General features: G+C 42.7%; 1 protein-coding gene across 4 annotated transcripts in view; it reads right to left on the bottom strand.

Moving 5' to 3' along the window:
* Positions 1-2993: 2993 nt before the first annotated feature.
* DAGLB (diacylglycerol lipase beta) overlaps positions 2994-10173 on the bottom strand; it is a 32368-nt gene continuing 25188 nt past the window's right edge. For 3 of the 4 annotated variants that reach the window (XM_004459694.3, XM_071211135.1, XM_058285763.2), the window contains 6 exons: positions 9958-10038; positions 9752-9879; positions 5088-5156; positions 4930-5002; positions 3880-4127; positions 2994-3718 (listed from right to left, as the gene is read on the bottom strand). In XM_004459694.3, the coding sequence (XP_004459751.1) occupies positions 3523-3718; positions 3880-4127; positions 4930-5002; positions 5088-5156; positions 9752-9879; positions 9958-10038 (795 nt within the window). In that variant the 3' untranslated portion in view covers positions 2994-3522. The remainder of the gene's footprint in view (positions 3719-3879; positions 4128-4929; positions 5003-5087; positions 5157-9751; positions 9880-9957; positions 10039-10173) is intronic. The other variant, XM_004459695.3, reaches the window with a different exon arrangement.

Here is a 10173-nt window from a genome sequence, read left to right as displayed (position 1 = left end):
ATTACATTTATGCATTTGCCTTTTAGAATAGGTAAGAAGTAAAAAATGGCATTACAAATCAAATACAAAAGTGCTATTATTTATATTTACCTGTCTCATTATCTTTCCCAGAGATCTTGATTTCTTCATCACAGCTTTATTTTCTAGTGTCTTTCCTTTCAACCCACAGACCACAGAACTCTCTTTAGCATCTCTCTTTAGAGCTGGTTTAGTGGTGATGAATTCCCTGAGCTTTTGTTCATCTGGGAATGTCTTAATCTTGTCCTCATGTTTGAATATTACTGGAAACAACTTTTGGTTGGCAGTTTTTTTGTTGTCTACTTTAAACATGTCTTCCACCACTGCCTTCTTGGCTCCATGGTTTCTGCCGAGAAATCGGCACTTAATTTTATCGAGGCTCCTTTGTATGTGACATGTGGCTTTTCTCTTGTGGTTTTCAGAATTCTCTATCTTTGGCATTCAGCAGTTTATAACGTAGTACAGTGTGGGTCTATTTGGGTTTATACTGTTTGGAGTTTGTTGAGCATATTGGATGTGTATATTCATATCATTAAATTTGGGAAGTTTTCAGTCATTATTTCTTTGAGTATTCTCTCTGCTCCTTCTTCTGGGGCTCCTGCAATGCATATATTGGTAAGCTTGCTGGTGTCCCACAGGTTCCTCATTCTCTTCCTCAGACTGGATGATTTCACTTGTCTAGATTTTCAAGTTCACTGAATCTTCTACCCTTTCCAGTTTGCTCTTGAACTTGCTTGCCGAATTTATTTCTGTGACTGAGGCCCTCAGCTGTTTGGTTCCTTTTCATACTTTCCTCTATATCTTTGCCCATGTCTTCCTTTAGCTCTCTGGTATATATAGGACGTCTTAATTTGCCAAAGGGCTGTTGATGGAAAGTACCAGAAATGGAGTGCCTTTTATATAGGGGATTTATGTGGCACAAAAACTTGTGGTTTTTACTTAACGTGAACTGTTCAAGGCATCAGCAGAGATGCTTTCTCACCAAAGTCAGCTACTGGTGCTCCTGACGCATTGCTGCATGGTGGAGCGAGATGAGAGGGCAGGTCATCTCTGCCAAGGGCTGTGCTTTCTCCTCCAGAATCTACCATCTCCCAGAGCTTAGCTATGGGCAACCAGGCATAGAGCTTGTCTCTTTCCTAGCTTCCTCCTCTCAGTCTCTCAGGGCTTCTGCCTTTCTGCAGCCGTAGGCAAACCTGGAGGCCTCACTTGGCCTGATCATATATGGCAGCTTCTTTCTGTGCGTGTGTTTATATCAGACTAAGCAAGAGGGTAAGGAGCCAAGCTGACTCATGCCTCCTAATGTAGTCCAATCAAAAGTCATTTTATCAAGTAATCTGTAATCAGAGGCCCCTCAACCTAATTTAATGTAAAGGCCCCCGCACCCAAAGAAATGGATTAAAGAACATAATCTGGGATTCACAACATTCTGTCAGGACCATTTATTTATTTAAAGTCTGCCTGGGATGGCGGACTTGGCCCAGTGGTTAGGGCATCTGCCTACCACATGCGAGGTCCCTGGTTCAAACCCCGGGCCTCCTTGACCCGTGTGCAGCTGGTCCATGCCCAGTGCTGATGCACGCAAGGAGTGCTGTGCCACGCAGGGGTGTCCCCCACGCAGGGGAGCCCCACGCGCAAGGAGTGTGCCCCGCCCAGCGCGAAAGAAAGGGCAGCCTGCCCAGGAACGGTGCCCCACACACAGAGAGCTGACACAAGATGACGCAACAAAAAGAAAGATTCCCGTGCTGCTGATGACAACAGAAGCGGACAAAGACGACGCAGCAAATAGACAAAGATAACAGACAACCGGGGTGGGGTGGGGAGGGGAGAGAAATACATAAATCTTTAAAAAAAAAAGTCTGCCTGGAATGTCCCAGGTCTGATCCTCTTCATTGGCGGTGTCTAATGCCTTATTCTCCTTCACCTGGGCCATCAGTTCCTGTTTCTTTGTATGTTTTGTGATACTTGGTTGAAACATGGACATGTTAATATTTTTTTCCTTTTTATTATTTTTCTTTTCATTTAAATATTTTAATGTGTCATTGCTGGAATTTAGATCCAGAGGTTTCTTGTATCCAGCTGGTGTTAAGATAGTTTTCCTTGAATGGCAGAACCAAAACATAAAGAAGACAAGACCTTTCCTAGTCTTTGCAGAGTGACCTCTTCAAGTGCTCTTCTTCAGGGATTTTCCAGTGCGTTCAGAGAACAGCTCCAGGCAGAAGTCGAGGGGCCTCCTGCTCCTTTCTCGGTGTGCCTGCATCTTGTCTTGGGCATGGGTGTGTGGCCCTAGGAATTCCCATTTACATGGATAACGAATATCTCCTCCTCCTAGAAAATAGTTTCTTTGGGGTCTGAGTACTGCACCTGACTGCTCTCCCAGTGTTCTGTAGACCTCTGTGAGCTGCCTTCTATACTCAGGGCAAGTTCTAGAACAAGAAGTCCCTTAGGCCATGACCAGACAGATTAGGCAAGACCTTCATGCTCCCGGGTATGTGCACAAGGGCAACTCTGCTCCTCCAGAACCAAGACCAGGGACCTGCACACTATAGGCCAGCTCTGTGCTGAGCCCGGGCAAGGGGCCAGCCGGGGTGCCCTGAGATCCTCCTCCTCTAAGTGGCCTTTTTCTTGATTAGATGCATCCTGTTAGTGCAGTCCTCTGTTTTCTAGAGCTTTTAGAAAGATGTTTCTGTCCATTCTTACTGGTTGCTCAAAGCTTCTATAAGGGGAATGGAGTCCTAATGTGTCTCTGCCATCTTCAGGGCTGGGCCTCAGGTTTTACATTCTAGATGCCGTGGGTGAAGTTAAGATGCTTATGCATCTTTTGTCAAAACTCCAAGAAAACTTAAGACTTCATTTTTTTCTGTTTACAGTGGTTGGAAACAAACCTTTGAACATGACTACTGTAAGGGCACCCATTAAGACAGCCCTTCCTAGAGTCACAGACTCCTATGAGTGCAACACTGTATGGACAAACGCCAGAGCAGTGTGGAAGGGCTTTATTTTTTTACTCCCTCTGCATTCACTGGCTGACCTCAAGGAATTAGACCATTACATGAGAGTGACCCTTCTCACTGGTGGGTGGCACAACTAGATGGGCGACTGCAGCCCTGAGCTGCTACCGGCTTGGGCACCTATCCTCACACCCCACCTGCGTCTCTGGTTGGTTGCTGTATCCTCACAGTGGGGGCAATTTGTGTAGCCCGGAAAACCCTGTAGGTGACAGGTGGTTCTGGAGGTGGGGGCTGTGGTGTTCCCTTTGTCCTTGGGGAAGTTCTCAAGACGGTCCAGGGATCAGCAGGCCAGTGGGGACAGGGCTTCTTGAGGCTCTTGATACCAATTCTGTCGGCTGAGTCCCAGTATCCTCTCTTGACACAAGATTCTGCTAATACCATGATCCAAATCATGTCCCCTAAATTACTCATTTAGAAGACCACTGACATGGCAGAGTAGGAACCACGCTAGAGAGTTTCAGAACAAAAGCAGGAGTGTAGTGCTCCTTGAGTATGCCTAAGCCATGTCCACAGTGGCTCCCCCTTGGACCGGGCAGGAGACACAAGCCGCTCTGTCTGAGACCACAATGTCCAAAGCTCTCATCAGGATGTCAGGCATGTGGTCTGTTAGCATCTTTGGGGCTATGAGTATCTTGCTGAATTCGGATTCATGTGACCATTTTGCCCGATACCGTGAAGCAGGACAGCAAAACCTGAGAAAGAAAAGGTGAGACATCACTTGAGTTTAACTGCCTCACACGTGTAGTCTGTTCAAGTCCTGAGCTCAGGACTTGCAGGGAGGGGGCGAAACACCAGGACACGGGCCCTTAGGTGGTGGGGGACTGACCCTGGAAAGCCCACCGTCCACACTCACCTCCCTGAAGGGCCCTCTTCCTCCAGGTAGATGATCCTGCCAGGAGGATACAAAGGGGGGTACTTGGTGGGGGAGTCCAGGGGCGAGTCGCTGGAGCTGTATGTTGGGGACCCGTGGGCCAGCAGACTCTGCTCCCCAAGGAGAGGTTGCGTCAAGTTTCCCTGGTTGTCCCCATCCAGCTCTATTGGAAAATTATTGGGGTCTCCTCCAAACAGCTCATACCAACACCCGTGCAGTAAGATCTTGTACTAAGGGGGAAACAGAGAAAGACAGAACGGTGGTTACTCTGAACGGCCTTGCCTGCGCCAAAAGATGCCTTCAGGGGGCTGCAAACCCTGACACCAGTGAGCCAGCCCCTGGGTGGAGGCCCCCATTAGAGTTTAGCACATACATACTCGGGGGCCTAGCTATGGCTACTGTTTTTGTTTTGTTTCTTATTTACCTTTTTTTTCCCCAGCAGGTAACAGGGATTGAACCCAGGACCTCGTACATAGGAAGTAGGTACTCAACCACTGAGCGACATCCACTCCCCACTGAGAGCTGGATTTTTCGTTTGTTTTTAGGAGGTACCGGGGCCAAACCGAGGACCTAATACATAGGAAGCAGGCACTCGACCACTTGAGCTACACCCGCTTCCCTACTTTATGTTTTTAAAATCATGAGTCTTATGAGTGTGGAGGTAAATGGGCTTCCACATTGGTGTTCCTTGGGCAGTGAAGCCACCATGCAGTTAGAAGCAACATTTAAAAACCAAATCATGCAGTTGTGAGGGAATATTACCCTTTCTTTAAGGCAATGCTGAAAACCCTTCCCTTAAAGACATTAGTCATTTAAAAATTTTTTGTTTTGGTAATTAATAAGGAGAAAATTTACTTTCATAAATTTTAATTTTTTGACAGTAAAAACCAAGTGTTTTAGAAAACATAGTGGTCAAAGAAGTGAAAATCATCTCTAATTCCATTATCCAGATAAAACTAGTATCCAAGATACTATTCAGTATCCTGGATAGGCCAGAGTGCCTGCAGACTCCTAATAAAGTGCCAGGTGTACCTTAGGCTTATTACAGTGGGCCACGACGCGCAGGAGTCTCTTCTTCAGGTCTTCCAGGTTGGTCACACTCAACCTGGTTAGCAAAACATCCAGGTAAGACTGCGAACTGGTACTTTGGACTCTGCTTTCAACAACTCCAATACAGAGACAAATCTTACCTAGGAATCACATCCATTCCAAGGACAAGTGAAACAATGAAGTTCTTAGAGTATTCGTGAAGGGATTTGCTGAAATTTTAAAACAAGAAAAGGTTTGTGGTTACATCTCCCATAGGGACCATCAAAGAGATAAAGTAACTTTTTCCCAGGTCAGTAAGCAGTTTTCATAGAAGTCAACTCTTCTTTCGCCTCTAAAGGTGAGGAGAAAGTAAGCCAAGAGACTTTATTAGAGTGATCACTGTCCCCATTGTATTACAGCCATAATACAGCTAACAGAGACCTTCCAGAACAAAAATTTCAAACCACATCAAGATGGCAGACTGAGGTGAGTTTTTCTTTGACCCAGCAACCCCACCCCACTAAAGGAATCTATCTCCCAAAGATGCAATAGCAAAAATGTGAGAAGACAAATATCAGCAGCTCTTACTGCAGCACTACTCGTAATAGGGACTGGTAATAACCCAAACATCCTTCTATAGAGAACTGTATCCAATTCATAAATTATGGCATGTCTATATAATAATGAATCCTTTGCAACGGTAAAAAGGAAGGATTATTATCTCTACTGTTAGGGGATGAGATCCAGGATATACTATTAAAAGCTAAAAACAGCAATGAAAATGATGCAGAATAGTACATAAAATATGCAATCTTTTATCTAAGGAAAGGGGTAGATCACAAATATATATACTTACACGTGAGAAAATAATTAAAAGATAAACCAAAAACTATTAAAACTGGCTACCACTGGGGAGAGAAAGGACACTGTTGAGAAATGGATGGAAACAAGATTTCTCTAAATGTGCGATGCTTTCCAGAATTATCTTTGGAGCCATGTTGTTTTACAAAATTATACAACAAAATTAAATGAAAATAATCAAGTGAGAAAGGAATTCCTAAAAAGCCAAATGAAACAAATTAATCTAATTGTGTATTAACCAATTATTTCAAGTGACTCTGAAACAACAGTAGTTTGACAGTACATCCCTAGAAGGAGTATATCCTAAGAATAAAACAACCTGCAAATAAATCTCTTTATGTATAAATAATATTGAACTACTTTCAGAAATCATACTGTTAGATGTGATATTTGTATTACAAATTGTACGCAGAAATGCAAAGAGGTAACTAGGTTAATGTTGACTGAATCTGACCAAGATTTTCAGCACAGAAGAAAAAAGATATAAAGAATTTCAATAAAAACAAATACACCATTTAAGTAAAAACCCTGATCTTTAAATTGGAAGATATCAATATGAAGGAAGGATGCATGTTTTATCTGGAATATTTCCTACCTCTTTCCACGGAAAAGGCCTAGAATTTATGCCAAGCCTGTGGCAAGGGCATCCCTACTGCCCACCCAGGTTGTACCTTCTAAATATCAATTCCTGCTGAAAAGAACCGATACTCCTTAAATATTAAAGCATTTAAGCAATTATCCTGCTTTTCCTGTATGAATAATATCTCGGGGTAACCTAATAACTGGTGAGAATTCCCTCTTAATGAGTAATTTTCAGTTAATAAATGCAGAAGGAATGACAGAGATTACAAAATTATAATATTCTATTCCTAATAATGGCTCTAAATGGTGATCACTGCTGCTAATATCACAGAGACAGACAGACAGTACGTGCATCAGTGTGATATACAATTCCACACTGCTAGTTTTCATATATTATTGCCTCAAAATTCAACTGCAATGTGGTAACTACCATTTTCTGGGAAATACAAATAACCAGGGGGACAGAGTAAAATGTTAAATAACACCATGAATATACAATAAACAAATCCAGAATAAGGCAAGTTCCCAGAACAAATGACCAGGTTTCTTAAAAAAATTATAGAAAAATGAAAGGGAGGAGGGAAAATGTAAACATTAAAAGAGTTAAGAAACAATTCAATGTGAGGAATTTGTTTGGATCCTAATTTGAATAAAACAACTCTAAAACATTTATGAGACAATTAGTAGAATGTGATCCATTACTGTATATCAAGGAATTCCTAATTTTTGAACCCTTATCTTTTAGAAATGTACATTAAGTTATTTATAGTTGAAACAATGTCTCAGATTTGATTCAGAGTAATCTGTGGGGTTCTGGGGAATGGGGGGGATATGAAACACGATTTGTCAATGAAACACGATTTGTCATGTTGATAATTACTGAAGCTGATTAAATGGGGGTTCATGCATTATACTGTGTTCTTGTTTGAATTTTTAATTTTTCTTTGGATATTTCCAAAATAAAATATCTGTTTTAAGAGATTTCTATATTAATATACCTAAATTAAAGCTGAAGAGAGAATGAGTGAACTGGAGAACTTATTTGAAGAAAATGTGCAGAAGACAGAACAAAGAGGCAAAGATGGCAGAATAGGAATGAGAATAGAGACATGGAAGTTGAGTGAGAGGTCTAACTGGAGTCCCAGAGAAAGAAGAGACTACTCTGAGAGAACGGAAGTGAGGTAATATGTATAAAAACCATGACTAGGAACTCAGAGATTCAAGAATCTAAGAATTTAAAACAAGAGACATATATTTTTGAGAATAAAACAAACATCCATGCAACCTGGATGCATTCTGCTAAGTGAAAGCAGCCCAGACACAAGACTACATAATGGGCGGCGGACTTGGCCCAGTCGTTAGGGTGTCCGCCTACCACATGGGAGGTCTGTGGTTCAAACCCCGGGCCTCCTTGACCCGTGTGGAGCTGGCCATGCGCAGTGCTGATGCGCACAAGGAGTGCCGTGCCACGCAGGGGTGTCCCCCGCGTAGGGGAGTCCCACGCGCAAGGAGTGCGCCCCGTAAGGAGAGCCGCCCAGCGCGAAAGAAAGTGCAGCCTGCCCAGGAGTGGTGCCACACACAGAGAGCTGATGCAACAAGGGAAACAGGGATTCCTGTGCTGCTGACAACAACAGGAGTGGATAGAGAAGATGCAGCAAACAGACACAGAGAACAGACAACTGGGGTGGGGCGGGGAAGGGGAGAGAAATAAATAGATGAATCTAAAAAAAAAAGACTATATAATGTGTGATTCCATTTATATGACATTCTAGAAGAAGCAAAGTTACAGTGAGAGAAAGCAGATAAGTGGTTGTCGGGAATGGGGGAAGGGACTGAACGCAGAAAGACATGCTTGTGTGTGTGTGTAGCAAGCACTCAATGACTTAAGCTACATCTGTACCCCTAACCTTTAAAAAAGGTAAAACATATAATCTCCCCCCCCCCCCAAGATGGCTCCCTCATCTGTTTGCTTATTGTTTTTGCTTAATTGTGCTTGCCTGCTTGTTATTTTTTCTCAATGTCTGCTTGCTGTCTGTTTTTTTTTCTTCAGGAGGCACTGGGAACCGAACCTGGAACCTCCCATGTGGGAGGTGGACACCCAACTTGAACCACGTCTGTTCCAACACTTTTAAAAAGATAGTATAGGTAGGTGATAGTTCAGGTTAACAGAAAAGCCAAGGACGCAAAGAACACCAGCAACCAGCCCCAGAATGCCAGTCTCTGGGGCAAAAGCATGACCTTGCTGATGATGCCTCTGTTTTGGACTTCTAGCCTCAAAACCATGAGGCAATAAATTCCCATTGTTTAAGCCAAAAATTTACAAAAGTAATATATAAGCATATAAGTTTTCAAAAAGGTAAAAAGGCACACAAATATTTATGTACAAAGATGTTCATGGGATTATTTGTAATGAAAAAATGAAAAGAATGTAAATTCTTACTCCATCAGTAGTGGAATAAAAAAAAAAAAAAAGCTACTGTATTACCAGATGACAGAATACTGACCAGGTATTAAACAACATGTTCTTGGTAAGTGGATGTGGCTCAACCAAATGGGCTCCCGTCTACCATGTAGGAGGTCCAGGGTTCAATCCGCAGGGGCTCCTGCTGCAGGCAAGCTGGCCTGTGCGGAGTGCTGGCCTGTGCGGAGTGCTGCCCCCCACAGGAGCGCTGGCCTACATGGAGAGCTGGCGCAGCAGGATGACGCAACAAAAAGAAACAAAGGAGAGACAGTAAGAGATGCAGCAGACCAGGGAGCTGAGATGGTGCAAGAGAATGATCACCTCTCTCCCACTCTGGAAGGTCCCAGGATCGGTTCCCAGAGCCACCTAATGAGAATATAAGCAGACACAGAAGAACACACAGCAAATGGACAGAGAGAGCAGACAATGGAGGGAGGGGGGAGAAATAAATTAAAAAAAAAAAATACATGTTCTCAAAGATTTAAGGATATAATGTATCTATGGTATTCTTTCAGTTTTGTGAAACACATATCCATACACACAGCTGGAAGAAAGCAAACCTAAATGTTTACACTAGTGATTTCTGCATAGTGATCTTTAATCTCTACATTTCTCTATTTTTTTCAAATTTTCTTTGATGGATACAAGTTCTTACAATCAGGGCTAAATGTCCAGGATTAACAAATCAGAGAAACAATGAATCTTAGAATTAAATCCTTTAAGAAGTCAAAGCTGTGGTCAGGTAGATTTTAAGAAAGGGCTGTCAGTCTTTCTCTGATAACCAAACAGGGCTTTGAAACACAAACTTCTTAGGATGAGGCAATTATAATTAGGTTACCAATTAAAGATGTCTTGACCAGATGACTTGTAAGTACCTCATCATAACATGCACAAAAACCACACATGAAAATAAAGATTTACCTTAACAGCCCTCTGGGGGGTGAAAAGGTGTAGCACCTGACTTGTGGGTAAGCACTTCTGAGCATGATGCCCAACAATGCTGCAGCTCCTGCCCCCAAGCTGTGTCCTACAATGACAAGCCGGTATTCCTATAGGACAAGAAACAGAATGAGGTTAGAATAAGAGATGGCTGATGACAGAAAATAAATAAAAAAATAAAATCTCACAGGAGCAATGCTGAATGCTTGGCTCAAAATCCCATCATTGATGAGTCGTTGGTAAACATATCTGGCAGCCTGAGAAATCCCCTAAAAACATAGACAAAGGTGGCAATTAACCCTCAGACAAGGCAAGTTCAATCATGATTCAGAAAACAAGGTTATAGTGTATATAGCCTTATCTATGATTTTCCAAATGCCTCAAACGGAACACAAGAACTGTGG

This window comes from Dasypus novemcinctus, chromosome 23, assembly GCF_030445035.2.
Source record: "Dasypus novemcinctus isolate mDasNov1 chromosome 23, mDasNov1.1.hap2, whole genome shotgun sequence".
Classification (NCBI taxonomy): Eukaryota; Metazoa; Chordata; class Mammalia; order Cingulata; family Dasypodidae; genus Dasypus; species Dasypus novemcinctus.
Note: the sequence above shows the minus strand (reverse complement) of the source record. Positions and strands in the feature narration are given on the sequence as shown.